Source organism: Clarias gariepinus, chromosome 17, assembly GCF_024256425.1.
Source record: "Clarias gariepinus isolate MV-2021 ecotype Netherlands chromosome 17, CGAR_prim_01v2, whole genome shotgun sequence".
In the NCBI taxonomy this organism is placed as follows: domain Eukaryota; kingdom Metazoa; phylum Chordata; class Actinopteri; order Siluriformes; family Clariidae; genus Clarias; species Clarias gariepinus.
Genome location: NC_071116.1, coordinates 4,353,233 through 4,368,816, shown reverse-complemented (window position 1 = coordinate 4,368,816; position 15,584 = coordinate 4,353,233). Strand labels below are relative to the sequence as shown.

At 42.7% G+C, this 15,584-nt stretch overlaps 1 protein-coding gene across 1 annotated transcript in view; it reads right to left on the bottom strand.

The window, feature by feature from the left end:
* The window catches only part of gdpd5a (glycerophosphodiester phosphodiesterase domain containing 5a), a 31,254-nt gene that overhangs the window by 6,017 nt on the left and 9,653 nt on the right, over positions 1–15,584 (bottom strand). The window contains exons 2-11 of the mRNA XM_053475916.1: positions 11,158–11,332; positions 4,524–4,627; positions 4,192–4,285; positions 3,725–3,784; positions 3,167–3,265; positions 2,917–3,010; positions 2,653–2,798; positions 2,100–2,182; positions 942–1,092; positions 631–852 (exon numbers count right to left, since the gene is read on the bottom strand). Of these exons, the coding sequence (XP_053331891.1) occupies positions 631–852; positions 942–1,092; positions 2,100–2,182; positions 2,653–2,798; positions 2,917–3,010; positions 3,167–3,265; positions 3,725–3,784; positions 4,192–4,285; positions 4,524–4,627; positions 11,158–11,274 (1,170 nt within the window). The 5' untranslated portion in view covers positions 11,275–11,332. The remainder of the gene's footprint in view (positions 1–630; positions 853–941; positions 1,093–2,099; positions 2,183–2,652; positions 2,799–2,916; positions 3,011–3,166; positions 3,266–3,724; positions 3,785–4,191; positions 4,286–4,523; positions 4,628–11,157; positions 11,333–15,584) is intronic.

Sequence of the window (15,584 nt, the reverse complement as noted above, 5' to 3'; positions counted from 1 at the left end):
CTAAAATATAAAATAATTATAATTATTTAAATATGATCACTGCAGAATGTATATATGCTCTAAATTGTACTAAAATACATTAATGTATAATTATAAAATAAAATGTATTATAATAATAACAATAAAAATTTACAAACCAATTTATTTATAATTTATAATATTTATCATCAGTTAATCAGCTGTAAATTTGTTGTTATTATTATTATTATCATCATTACAGTGAAACCTCGGATTGCGAGTAAACACTCACTCCATCTCTCTCACACCTTTACTTGTGTGTAAAACACACAAAGACACTAAAGGCGAGAAAGAGAGAGAGAGAGATCGCGCAAGAGAAAGAAACACAAACACACAGACACACACACACAGTGCCTGCACGCATTAACGAAAACACTGTCAGGATTTATTTTTACTTTTTGCAGTGCAGGTTAATTTGTTTAATTTTTACTTTATATTTTGTGTTAATTATTTTTATGTATTTATTTTTTTTTGGGCTGTGGAACGAATAATTGGAATCCTATGGGAAAATTTGCTTTGGTTTACGAGTGTTTTGGAATACGAGCCCTCTCCCAAAACGATTTATGCTCGTAATCCAAGGTTCCACTGTACTATTATGCGCTCATGTGTGACCTGTTCAGACTGGATGCCTGAGCGCTGCACGGCCTTTAGGGCGTCGCTGATCCAGAGCTCGTGTCGTGGGTGCTGAGGTGGAGGTCTGCGCAGGCTGAACATCACCGAGCGGTTCGTCTTCGCCGCCAGACGCAGCAGATCCACCAGACTACACACCGTCTGATTGGCTGCTCGGCCTCGTTCCTTCACCGACATGAACTGGACCGTCCAGTACGGGTCATCCTGAGGGACAAGAGACGATGCTGATTATTGTTTATAAGCTCTTTTCCACAGGGGGTATTGTAAGCGTGTGTGTTTGTGTGTGTGTGTACCCTGAGAAACCACCGGCCAGCATTTAAAGAGCGTATCTCAGGCCAGGTGAAGAGCGAGGCATCTTCGTGTTGCCGCAGAGGGAAGACCCGGGCCACGTCTGTGGTGCGGCGCAGCATCCGGTCACGCATCAGGAAGGCCACTCCGTCTGCACTGAAGAGGGTAAATAAAAACCCAAACACATCTGTTTTAGTGGTAAAATTAATAACCAGACTCATTTAAAGCACTCCATCTGTCGTACGTGTGTGTGTGTGTGTGTGTGTCTGTGTCTGTGTGTGTGTAAGAGAGAGAGAAGTGGTTTAAAGTGATGCAATAAAACATAATAAAGTAACATTCTAAGAAGTATGTCCTGATGTAACCTTTAAGAAACATACAAAACAAAATTGGTGTTTCCAAAACACAAGTTTTTCAGGAACTCAGGAACCCACAGCGTGAAGTTCCTGTTGCGGGTTGATATTTTTTCAACAACCGATAACAACAAGTTACTGACGTATACTAATGTATACTGTTGCCTTTTTTTTAGTTTTCTTTTGTTTTTGTTTTTTTGAATAATTCTTTGCTCTTTAGGAATTCTGAGACTTTTGGCATTTTTCTGCTAAGGGAATCTCTCCTGTACTTTTTAAGCACTTCTTCAGAAGCTTTAGTTACGTTTCCACTGCAGGAGCCTTTTCAAGGCCCCAGATGTTGTCGCTCTAGATCTGTGCAGTTCCTGATCCCTAGTAAATACTGCACACGTACGGAACGCTAAGCAAAGTGTTTCCGATGCTGCCGCCATTTTTGTTCAAGAATTCTTTTCTTTTTTTTTTTTTGTGGGTTTGAAGGACGTGTGTCACGCTACAGGAAACGCCTGGTTCACTGCAGTCCCTCGTTAATCCAGAGAGAGATTCAAAGAGCGTGTGATAGTGATTATAATAATCGCGCCTGCTCTTCATCAGCCGAGTCAATAACGAGACACTTGAGCGCCATATCGCTCCGTTTCATGACGCAGGAGTAACAATCAGCAACCACGTGGGGACGGCCATCCAAAATGCGAATCCTGAACCGAAATCAACTGCCGCAGTCAAGCTGATTGATCAAGATCGTTATCTTTAAAGATGATTCAAGCTATTTTTCTTTGTCTGTTTCAAGCGTAAAGGTGAGGACGATGAAGTAAAATGTACCTGATGGTGACGTCAGCCTCGAAGCCGCTGACTTTTTGCTGGAAGGCTTTGTTGAAGGACATGATGGTGTTTTCTGGAGCGAGCTAAAAAAAATAAATAAAAGAAGACAATTCAGGATCAACGTATAGACATATAATAACTGGTGCTGATAATCGATTAAGTTTTTTTAAATCTAGTTAATCACAGTCAAAATCTGCGATTAATTACGATTAATCACAAAATACTCAGATTTACTTGTATTATAATCGTGCAATGCTAGGCTAAAGAAATGCATGACAAACTGGTTAAAGGTAACAGATTATGAAGTTTTATAATATTTCAAACATTAACATTTAACAATTGTTCAATTAAAACGTCTTAAATGGGACCGGCACTGCATGCATCGGCTAAGCATTGGTCAAACGTAGTCGTATGATTAACTTGAGTTATGCATTAATATTTCTAGATTAATCACATTAGTTAATATCGACAGCCCTAATAATAACCCAAATCTTTTACGTAAGCCTAACTGACATGCATTTTGACGGTAGACAGGTTTTACAGAAAGCCTCACCATGGGAGCTCCTCTGCGACCCATGATGGCGGGCCGCGGCTTCAGGTACGACCGATCCATGATGCAGGGGGAGGAGATGGTGAGGGGAGTCAGATAGAAAGCCACCAGGACACACACATACAGCAGGAGTATCAGCACCTGAAATCCTGCACACACATGTATTAATGATTATATTTTACACACACAGATATTAATCAGGTGGACCGGGTGTATGAGTGTATCCAGTGCAGCATGCGTGATGTTAATTAGCAATCAGACACTCACTCCTTCTTTCTCCGCGCACGACCTGGCCGGCGACGATCCACCCCAACGCCGTCATGGCAGCCACGGCCCCGATGTGCAGGAACGGTCCTGTTGACTGGGTGCGACCACATGGAACATTGGACGTGAGGCGGCCAGCAGAGAAATGCCAAGTAGAAGTAGTAGTACAACGTGAGTTATAGACGTCTAGAGCATGATATCTGTAATCTGGTGAATTAGTGACGTTTTACTCAGGGGATGAACGTGTTCTGACCCGCAGCGAGATGAGAATGATGGCCCATTCGTCCCTCCATACGTCGTCGATTGAGACTACGCCTGTGATGGTGGTGAGCAGGACGGCCAGCACGCCAATCTGGAAATATAAAGGAATGGAAAACAACGGTTAGATTTTCACACCACAGTGGACCAACTGATCCGCACAACAACTGGGCACAGGTTTTACACCGGATGCCCTTCCTGACACAACCATACCACGTTCGAGTCTCAGCCAATGCCCAAACCCCAGCCGCTGGTCCCAAGCCAAGTCCCACAGTCCCAAGCCTGGTTAAAATAGGATGGTTGCATCCAGCATAGAAAGAAACCTGTGCCAAGCTCATGTGCAGATCCGCTGCGGCGACCCCTTGCCGGGAGCAGCCAAAAGACCGACAACATATTTTAACAAATGAACAGAGCACCTGCTAGCCTTTCCCTACTGGTTTAACTTCATGTCAGTCTTCAGGAGGTACTTAGATCTATACATGTGGAATCTTAATACGGTATCTTGCTATGTGAATGCAAGAAGTGCAAGGAAGCAAACTCGTCTGGTGTTTACCTTATGAATCCAGTACAGGTTGAGCTGCTGGCCCAGTGCGACATGGCAAAGACCTAATATCTGAAAGTGGATCAGACAAAAATAAAATGTAAAAAATATCTGCACAGTGTAGATGGCATTACGAAAATATTATATATTATAAGACCTAAAGAAATTTCTACAGTACACAATGTGCTATGTGAAGTTTTTGCTGAGAACAGTCATTAAAACACCGAGTTCAAGAGTCTTTTCATGTCAAGTCTACACAATTAATTTGTTAACCTACAGTATACGATACCTGTGATCCCTTTTAAAAGCGACAGATGTGAAATGATTTATTTGATTTATAATAATATGACATCATCATATTACTCAGCGCTAATCAGTACAGTGTGATCCTGATTTAAACTAGAGTTTCAGGATACAAGTGTTTATAATAAACAACAGACAGTGAAAGACTAGTACACAAGTTTGTGTTAAATGCTCACCATTAAAAATGCAGTGTAAGAGAATCCCACGAGCGTGGTGGCGAGAATGGGGACGGTGCCATCGCTCCAATCCCCTGATCGGTTATATAACAACCTGTGGCAGAGACGTGACTCAGTGACAGCCTCACAGACACCACCACCACCCGAGACTAACCGCCAGCATCACTTATTACACGCTTGGTTTGCTTTAATTGACCTTTACGGCGCTAGCTTTACAGTGCTTCTCGGATTTGAGCAGTGTGTGTTTTGCTAGGAATACATGACAGGATCACAGAACCACCAACATTTCTGAAGAAATTTTATTAAAAGCATGAAATGGGTTCAGAATGTACCAGTTAAACTCATTGTAATCGTTGTGAGCCTCCCACCAAAAGTAAGACCAGACTAGGAGGAGGAGGAACGTCGAGCACAGGATGAGGAACCAGGAGCACTCCCACTGGAAAAGAGAAAGAAAGATCGAATCGAGGTGAAGAGTGGTTTCGTGCCAATGATTGGAAGTGCTGTCATTATTTTCTCCTTATATTAGAACAGAAACTATATATCTGAAAAACAGAGTTATTTAGGAAGCCTCTTAGGGCTTACCTTGATAGGAATATGAACATAAAACATGCCTTTGTCCTGCAACAATATGGATTTCAATGAACTGCATTGGATCACTGGTTTAACTCAAGTTCCATCCAAGTACTTTACTGTATGATTAGTTTCAGATCAGGTCAGCCAAAGGTGCACATAGGTACGCCTCAACCCCCTAAAAACTATTTGAAAAACTATTCCAGATATTAGTCTTTGCTCTGGCTTTGGCCTGGTTTGTATGTTCTATATACACTATATTGCTTCGCCTGCCATCACATGCATATGAACTTGAGTAACATCCAATTCATCATCCATAGGGTTTAATATGATGTTGGCCCCGCCCCATCTTTACAGGTATAACAGCTCCAACTCTTCCGAGAAGGCTTTCCACAAGGTTTAGGAGTGTGTTTATGGGAATCTTTGACCGTTCTTCCAGAAGCGAGTCTGTGAGGTTAGACACTGATGTTGGATGAGAAGGTCTGACTCTCAGTCTCGCCTCTCATTCATAACAAAGGTGTTCTATCGGGGTGAGGTCAGGCCTCAGGTCAAGTTCTTCCACCCCAAACTCACTCATCCATGCCTTGATTTGTGCACTGGTGCGCGATCGTGTTGGAACTGGTGTAGGGTTGCTTTTCAAGAGTTGAGCTCGGACCCTTTCTTCCAGTTCCTTTAAGTAGGAACTTTTAATGCTTCAAGAAACCAAAACATTTTGAACAATTTCATGCTCCCAACTTTGTAGGAACAGTTTCTGTTCCAACATGACTGCGCACCAGTGCACAAAGGGTCCACGCTGTTATAGCTGCAAGGGGGATTGGGGCCACATCTTATTAAACTCCCAATGGATTAAGAATTGGATGTTACTTGAGTTCATATGTATGCCGCGACACTGCGCTAGAATCAGTTCCAACGCACAGCCAGGTTCCGTTCGCTCCCCCCATTTGCCCATTTATGGATAAAACCAGGATTTAGGCGGAGTCAGCTCCTGCCAAGATGGTGAAGACCAGAGCGCTTGCGTTTCAGCTTCAAAACTGGACTTCAGATAACCTGGGGGTGAGCTTACAGAGGGGTTGTCTACAATCTATGGCTAGAATTTTAATATACAGCACTGTATATACAGTAGTTTGCAATCAGATATGGTCGTAGTCGGGGGTGTGGCCTGTTACCTCGGAGACCATATTGATAGATCTGTCCAGTAGATGACCTGGTGATTTTTTTTTTACCTTTGATTTTGTCGCTAATGAACAAGAAAAACATGCTTTTTAAATTGTGTGAAACATCAAGGAACCTGTGATAAGTGAGACAAAAATCAGGAACTCTCCCGAAAAATGATGGAAAGAGACAGGTGGAAAATAAGGACGTGTAACCCAGGATCTTAAAGACGTCCTCAAAGTGGAGAGAAAATAACAAACGACAGGCCGACGTTTAATTAAATTCCTTCTCCGTGGAAACCTCAGCGGCCGGCGAGAGAGAGCAAACGACTTGTGAAATACCGAGCAGCAGGTGGTAACCTTCAAGTGATTGAGGACAGAGTCACTCTAGACCGCCGTGGGAGATGGATGGGGCGGGGCTTCGGCATGTCGGCCGGCCTGGCGGGAAAACCACGGCTACGGATCAGCGGATGTAATATAATCGACACACAGGACACGAGAGACGGCGATTTATCTGCGCGACACCGTGTCTGGTCACCTGGCTCGCTGTGGAGAACCTGCAAGGACTGTTAAGACCTAATGACGATGTCCAGAACTCTGGAATCATGAGCAAACACTTAATATCTCTTTAATACAGAGTTTATGGCTCAGTCGTATGCAGGTTATTCAGAGTCGATATACAACTTTAAACACGGCAGGAAATCGTGTTGAGGAAGGAACGATGTTTGCATGTTTTTTTGTGTTCCTTTGTGACCCATATGGTGGGAAAAAAAAGCAAAAAAAAACTGCAGACGTCATGGAGCTCAACCGATCACTGAAAAATTCCAGACTTTTTCATGGATTTTTCCATTGGATGGAGGCCTGCTGTGTGAGGTTCATTAAACGCATCATAAAATACAAAATCTGATGTGCATTAGTGAGGCTGTGTTTGTGCCGAGAATAAGGGAATGTTTAAACGATATCATATACAGTATGAAATGTCTCTCGGGTCCTCTGTATAAACATTTACACTGGAAATAAGCGCCTTACTTCATCCTCTTCACTTTCCTCTATATGGAAAATACTGTATGTGACATAAATCAAAATAAATAAAATTCATGAAATCATGCTGGAACATTTTAATGCGAATTACATGAAAGTAGTGATCAATCGATTCAAAATGTCATCTAGTTAATTAGCAGTGTTGGGTGTAACGCAACTTGGATTGTTGGAAGTAACTCGGATTACTGTTTTGATGTAACAAGTAATCTACCGCGTTAGGGCCGCCATTTAAGTACTCAGTTACTTAGTTATTTTTCAAAAATGTAATCTGTTATTCAGACAATTTATGTAATCCGTGAGCCAGACAGCAGTCATTCCCAACCCGTTAGCGTGAAAGCCGTCCTACAAGCCCCGCCCCCGATACCCTGTGCTCCATTTGTTATTCCTGCTGTTATACCCCTATCTCACCTATGCGGTTTGACAATGCGAGGACCGACGCGCAGAATGATGGAAACATAATCACAGCGTCAAAACCTGCGATTAATCATGATGAACCAAACTTACAGCCACTGCGCGAAACCGCGTAGGTAAGATAGGGGTATAAGTAGTTAACAGATTATTGCTGAGTGATGATGGTAGAATAATTATAAAGGTCTTGACTAAAACAACATGCATGAGGAATCACAAAGGAGTTTTCATTTTCTGCAATGGAAAAAGTACTCGAACTAGTTACTTTTATCAGAAAGTAACGCTGTAATGTAACGGATTACATTTTAAAGACAGTAATTTTGTCGTGTAATTAGTTACTTTAAAAAGTAACGTCCCCCAACACTGGTAATCACAGTTATAGTCTGAGACTCATCACGATTAACCACAATTTAAAAATAGTCAGATTTACTTGTATCATAAATGAAAAACGCATGACAAAATGAAACAGATTATACCGTTTTGTAATATCTCAAACGTTAACATTTAACAAATGCCCCATTTCTCGAATGGGACAGACCCTGCATGTAGTGACTGTGTAGTGGGGGGTGTGGCAAATGACCGTTGGGCCGGGCTCGAACCCGGATCCTTAGATCCGAAAATCAACAGCCTAAATTTAAATGTAAAATAAAATAGTTCCCCCTGAACGTAGCTCGAGCATATGACTTTGCTTTTATCCACACTTTCGTCTAGAGGCTTTTTATAATGAAACTGAGATTATGGGATGCCAATGGGTGGCCATATGATTAATACAAGTTATGAAAACAGTAAAACGGTAAAATGTCTAGATTAATCACATGCATTAACGTCTTAATATTGACAGCCCTACCTAATACCTAAGTTGCTTAATCATAATCTTTTTATCTCCTTCTAATGATTAGAAACAACCTGGGCAACCATCACTGCCACAACAAGGCCTTATAATTAAAGCCTTATAATCTGTCTCTAATTAGAAATATTGGATTTATATAGTGCACAATGCAAAGACAGCAATCTTGTAAAAAAAAAAAAAAAAAAAAAAATTTAAAGCAAGAGACGCATCAAGATGCTAAATAATAATTGGTTCTCATATCGACTGGAATATGAAAGGGGATTAATGATAATCCGCTCGGGTATCAAAGCGAGATGAGCTGAATCGTGTCGGACACTCTCCTAATCCACGTCCGGATGAGCGACCCAGGACGAGTTCCAGACGTCTCATAAACCAGAGGACGAATCTTCCAAACCATAAAAAGGCCATGTGGTTTGAGGTTTAAATAAGGTCATCGCCCTAACGACGCAAAACAAACTCGGTCCGGCGGAGGCGCGGCATGACGTTTACAACTCCCTCGCTTTTGTGTGGGACGTTACGGGGTGTCAAGACTGAGACGCATCCCAGACCTCGCTGCCTGAGCTTACTCGGGCTAATCTGGGAATCCGATCATCTTCTTAAGAGCCTCACATCAACTCGGGTTTAATCGGGACGATAAGGACCACCGAATAATCACCGAGCAGCACGAGCGCGAGGGGAAACACACTGGAGAGTTTAGTTTTTTGCAGTGGTGAAACTGAAGATTCCTTCCAAATAAACCTCCAAAATCCACCAAACTTTATTTCCATAGTGTTTCTCCTCTGTGCAACCTATTTGAACCTGTTACAGAAAGAAGAATCGACATCTACAGACCAACCAGCATTGACATTTCTGTGCGCTGTTGTATAAACACTGATATTTATACCACAGCTGATAAGGCCGAGACCTGAGCGCCGCTATCGCCCTGACACGGAGCAGACCCAGCTGTACGGACGAGTGTTTCTACACCGTCATCCCTGTGTATCATCTTTGTGTCTGCTCACTTTTCCCCTGTGATCAGCAGGTTCAGTATTTTGCCCACTGAACACATTCCATAAACAGTCTCATTTGCATTCGACTGCATGAGCTTTTGTGTTGAGACGGCCACCGCAGCAGGGATCGGGGATTTAAAAAAAGAAAAAACACGAAAGAAAGAAACACAAAGAAAGGCCTACAGTGAAACTTTTCTTTTTTTAAAACAAGCGAGGTCTATAAATTTATATTAAACCCTCAACCAGAATCCCTGGAGTCGTGATCACACCCTTAAACCTCATCCACATCCTTGCACTGTAACATCTCTCTCTTGCGCATCGCTCCGGATAATAAAACAGCATCTCGAGCAGCTTTAGTAAAAACCGTTTAAGCTCCCCGATCATACGAAGCCTGAGTGATTATGGTGATGAAGCACTTGCGTTCTAACCAGATGTCATGAATATTAAAGGCAGCAATTAGCACTGATTCCACATCTGGTGCTGTATCCATGCAACAGAGAGACGGTAAACAGTTGCTTGAGGGTAGGTTGCTCTTTCTTTTTTTGACGATCTACTTCTTCTTTTTTTTTTTTTTTTAAAGATGTTCTTCATGTGGGATTTAGAAAATGCCTGCACTAATGCTTAAGTGGTCGGAAATACAATGAGGAAAGAGTAAAGCTTTCCCAAGAAAGGAGAACACGGAGCCATCTGCCATCTATTATCTTTTATTTTTTATTAAGTTCATCTTAATAGGCCTTTTCTCTTCGGCACTCCAGCTCAGACTGGATTAGGTTCAATTTAAAAGCTCACGTTTACAAGAAATAAAAGATGTGGGGCGTTAGATTCACTTCCTGAGTCGACTCCGAGTCGATTCACTTCCTCAATCGAGCCCATTTTTAACCAGACCGAGACCACCCTGCTCAGATGCCTTTGGACATGATCTTATGGTTCATGGTGTGTTTGCTGCGCTGTGATCTAATTAAAGAACCGAATAGGAGAGAACACACCAGGATACCTAATAAATTAATAAACAAACACTCACTCACTCATCGTCTATACTGCTTTATCTTGTATATAGGGTTGCGGGGGGCCTGGAGCCTATCCAAGGAGACTTGGGGCATGCGGCGGGGTACACCCTGTCCATCGCAGGGCATATACTCACTACGGGCAAACTGACACCGCCAATTAGCTTAATTTGCAGGTCTTTGGACCATGGGAGGAAACCGGAGAACCCAGAGGAAACCCACAGTTAGAAAATGCACACAGACCGGAGGAGGGAATCGAACCCGGAACCCAGAGGTGCAAGGTGACAGTGATAACCACTAAGCCACCGTGCTGGACAAACAAACAGTTTTGATTATATAAAAAGAATTAGAGATTATTAGCGTTTCTAGCCCTTTTTAAAGACTAAAAAGAAAAAGTGTATTGGGATGATTTGTTTGTTTGTAAACAAATGCATGTGATCACATACCCACTGGACGTATGGCCTCCTAAGACCCCCAAACCATCTACCGCTAATTGAAAATAAGTATTGGCACCTGCCCTCATATTACCAAGCCAGAGGGAAAAGGGTGGAAAATCTAACAGACAGAAACGACCTACAGCGTGTCCTTCGGGACAACCTGAAACCTTCGGCTTGGGTTTCTTTCCAGCGTCACGCGCAGATGAGAAAGTGCTCGGAACTTCCTTGGTTCAAAAAAAAAAAAAAAAAAAAGGATTTAAAATTCCTGCATACGATCCAAACTTGAATGTATTGGTACTATTATAATATTTCCCTAGCAATATTTTATTTGAGGTTTATTTGCAGCCTTAAAAAAGGTTTTCTATTTTGTTCCATCAAAGCCACCAGGTGTGTTCTGTTGTCCGATGCAGATCAGAGAAGCCGGGGTTATTGTCTGGACTTCAGACGAGCTTATCTGCGCGTAACAGAACGATTGATGATAGCCGAGAGAATAAAAGCGCTAAAGGCGTTTCGTACCTTGGAGCTGTCATCGTGGGAGCGCTGGTAGCGTTTCCAGCGGCACCCGTAGATCCCGGTCAGGCAGGACAAACACAGCTGTCTCTCGTAGACCTGCAAGGGTTGGTGTTTTACCATGCTCCTTCACACTCGGCCCGCCACCGATATGCTCGCATCCCACTGGGTGTCGGGAAACCTGCGGATAAACGCACAGTCTTACAGCTCGTAGCAGTGTCACTCCTGAGAGTGTGATGTCGTTCATGTCAATTCTGAATATTAAATTTAATTAAACATACAAAATAATATCAATAATTAGTTATTTATAAGAATACCAGGATGAAGAACAGATGGGACGAAATATTGATGATACTTTTTAAAAACCTTTTTGATTCACACCCTGAACATCACATTTGTTGTATGCAGTTGAAAGCAAAAGTTTGTATACCCCAGGAAACTAGGAGAAAGACTGCGTATTTACAGCATATATACATTTAGTGTTATAAGTTAGATTTAGTTTGTTGAGTTAGATTTCTGTCCAACATTCAGAATATCAATCACAATAAAAAAAAAAATGATAATAAAATAAATACCAATAATATTTTTACCAAAATATAAATGACCAAGGACGAAGCAGTGGTGGGACTGGGTTTGAACCAGATGATCAGGGTTCGCGTCCCAATCATAAGGTTGGCACTGTCAGGTAATACGTTATCAAATGCACTTCTGGTAATCTTCTGCTAATCTGTTTTTTGTTACTGAGTTCCTGTACTTTGCAATGAAAACAAAGTTCTATCCATCCTTTCACCCATCCACCCATCCACCCATCCACACAACCACCCATCCATCCATCTATCCAGCCATCCATCCACCAATCCATTCACCCACCCACCCATTTAGCCATCCATCCACACGTCCATCCATACAACCCATTCATCCATCCACCCATTCATCCATCCACCCACCCAACCATCCATCCATTTAGTCAACCATCCATCCATTTAGTCATCCATCCATCCACCCATCCATCCATTTACCCATCCATCCACCCACACATCTATCCAGTTACCCATCAATCCACCCAATCATCTATCCAGCCATTAATCCACCCATCCATCCATCCAGCCATCAATCCACACATCCATCTACTCATCCATCCATCCATCCATCCACCCAGCCTGTAGCCCCATGAGCTCAACAGCATGGAAGGAACCAATAAAAATAAACATCCGATAGAAAGTCCCTTCCGAAGCCATTTAAAAACCCTGTAAACCCACAAAGTGTGATAAGTCAGCCTTTTGCACTCTCCCTAACATAAAACTTTACAGCTGTAGATGACTTAAATTAGATGACATTGATGACAAAGACAGCATGAATGTTTAATGCCGACTGATAGAGGTCAGTTCATCACCGCGCGTTACTGTATAAATAGCAGCAGCTGCATCGCTCTGATGTTAAGATCGCGAGGTGACGCCCACGAGCGAGATCTGAGAGTAGAGAGCGGTGGCTTCTCTGGAGAAATCTGTCCTGTCAATCCATCCGCCAGTTCACTTTCACGCAAAACCTCAAGGTGTACACAAAATTCTTACGAGCATCCTGAAAATGTGGCGAGTTTTATAATGGGACATTTCATATTGTGAAACATACTTCCCATGGAAAATAATGTAAATGCAGATAATCCGTTCCAGGCACCCAAAAATATTACCAGTATTACTAATTTCCAACACTATAATCACATTTGCGCATATAAAAACAATCAAAACAGTAAAAGAAGTAAAATATGAAATAAACAGACATTAAACCTAACTTAATTTATGATTCCTCTTAGCACCGGCTTCTTTAATTAAAAACCAAACTAAAAGCAGCTCCGTTTTCTTTTTGCTACCGTCCTCGATAACATTCATGGTGCGATGTCTTCACTAAACCATGCACACAATGTGAAAAAAAACGCCACAAAAATATGGCTTTCACTGACGCCAACAAGTTTTGAACTTGTAGCAGAAAACGCTTCGAATTGCAAAATTTTAACGTTTGGCGTTTGAGGTTGATGATGATGACCTTAAGCATCTACCGACTCGCCTAGTCGCCTTCCATGGGACGATAACAGAGACACGAAATTCCCTCAGAGCGGAAGGTTGAAAACAGAGCCGCGGCTTTTCAGCCAACCTGACTTAGAAACAAATCAAGTCCAAGAGCTGAAAAGTTTTCCTCCAAATCCCGCCAGAGCAAGAATGTCATAAAATGACACGATGACCTCGTTCTACAGCAGCTTCATAAATTCTGCGCTCTGTTAAAACCTTTTTAGTAAAGAGTTCGCATCATCTCTGAACAGGTGGCGAACGACAAACGCTCTCCGACCATCATTACCGCCGAAGCGCTCGATATTAGCGCTGTCCTTCCAAAAATGTCACCAGATGCATCTCTGTTTGTGATGTAAGCAGCAGATGTTGCACTCATTTCTGAGGTGGTTCTGGGTAGAAAAGGCTAAATTGCAGTAATTAAGCAGCCAGCATTGGCTACGTCCCTTATTGATGACCTCATCATGCATTGCTGCCTTCTTATGCCGACGGGAGGTCGCAGCAGGCGCTCATTAACGAGGTGAATACGCTTTCTCTCTCTTTCATATATATGCACGCACACACACACATGCACACACACACACGCACACACACATGCAGCCAGTGTGAAGGTCTCACTTAGTCACTTCCTGTCATTAGGCCAGATTAAAGGGCTGCGAGATCCAGCGCTGTCACGAGTCTCACAGCGTCGCGATCAGCAGTGCACTGAGATCACGGTGCTCTAGTGGGAACGCGCTCGACGTTATTTGGTTCTTCAGTCGCGTTTCTTGGTGAACCCTAAAGATTCAATAAATGTGATACCTATGACAAAAAAAAAAAAAAAACGGGTACCGAAATGCATAAAATCTGAAACACTCGTCGTCTATACCGCTTTAACACCTGTGTACAGGGTCGAAGGGGGTCTGGAGCCTATCCCAGGAGACTTGGAGCACGAGGCGGGGTACACCCTGGATGGGGTGCCAATCATTCACAGGACACACATATACACACACACTCAAACATTTAGAACATGCAAACAGACCCCAAAGTGAGACTCGAACCCAGACCCAGAAGTTGGAAGTCGGATCTGTTCGAGAGTTGCTTCCTCTGTGATGACCTCTGACCCTTCACCACATGGTCTCAGCAAGAACTCTGGACATGATGCACATTTCCCTACACATTATTTCTGAATATGTCCCAGTCTGAACAGTGTTTTTTTTTTTGCTGTTTTTTTTTTTCCCCTCGACAACCTAATACCCCAGCGCAGGCAGTCCCATGACTTAACCGCGGCTTGGCGTGTTCTTTGGACGATGAATTATTCATCTTGTGACAGCTGAAATCTCGGTCGTCTTGGGAACTTCAAACTGGCTGGAGGAACTTTCTCCGCTGGGTGCTTCGGCTCTCTCGCCGCTTCCCGTCACTTAAATATGCATTATGCATTTGATGCCTCTTAACGAGAAACGATTTTTATTAAACGTATTTATTTTAATTCCTTCCTCTATACGTTCTATGTTCCAGATTATACTAATTACTGTACATTTTTTCTTTTTCCACAGACTGTAATTCCCAGCCTCCGTCTGGACCTTTCACGTACGTCTCAAACCTTTCACGTACGACTGAAACAAAAACAGGCGCGCGACTCGCTTCGAGCGCGATTCTAACACTCGTTAATAATAGAATAATGAGCTGGCCCGTGCAGCGGACGGAAGGAGAATATTAATGAGTCATTAAAGCGCCCGAGGTGCTGAATAGCTCGGGAAAGGCTTCGCTTTTTCGGATCTCTTCAGGTGTGACTCAGCTTCCTCCCTCCTGCACGCCACACAATATCCCTCCATCACCATCTGCTTCAGAAATTCGTTAATAATTAGTCTTTAGGGAGTCCAAAATTAGCCACACGACCCAAAAGATTATAACGATGTTATAATACGCCGGAAAAATCTGAAATTAGTGTAAGTGGTGTAAGATCCCACGCTGTAAGAGTTACAAAAGAATAAAACGACCGGACGCTTCAAAACATGCCCACGAAACTACATTTATCACGAGTCAACAGGTTGAAAGCGAGCACAAAGGAAGCACTTGGACATCTGCAAACTAAATTTGGAGCGATACTCTAAGGAAGGTGATCACGCTTGCAATTTCCTGTGATTCTTGAGAGCCAGAAGTATTGGAACATTTAGATAAAAAGGTTCAACAATCAACAGTGCTCGTTACGATGAGACGCTTGTTGAGGAGCCGAAGACTAAACTTCGGATTAAACACAGAGGACGGATATCCGAAGGCGTCGTGATCTCACATGCCGATGGACGTCTACACACTCCTGCCCACACTGAAAACACTCTGTTAAAGGAAAGAATTTGTTTTAAGGTGTTAAAGCGTCCTCTCTATAGTCCTGAT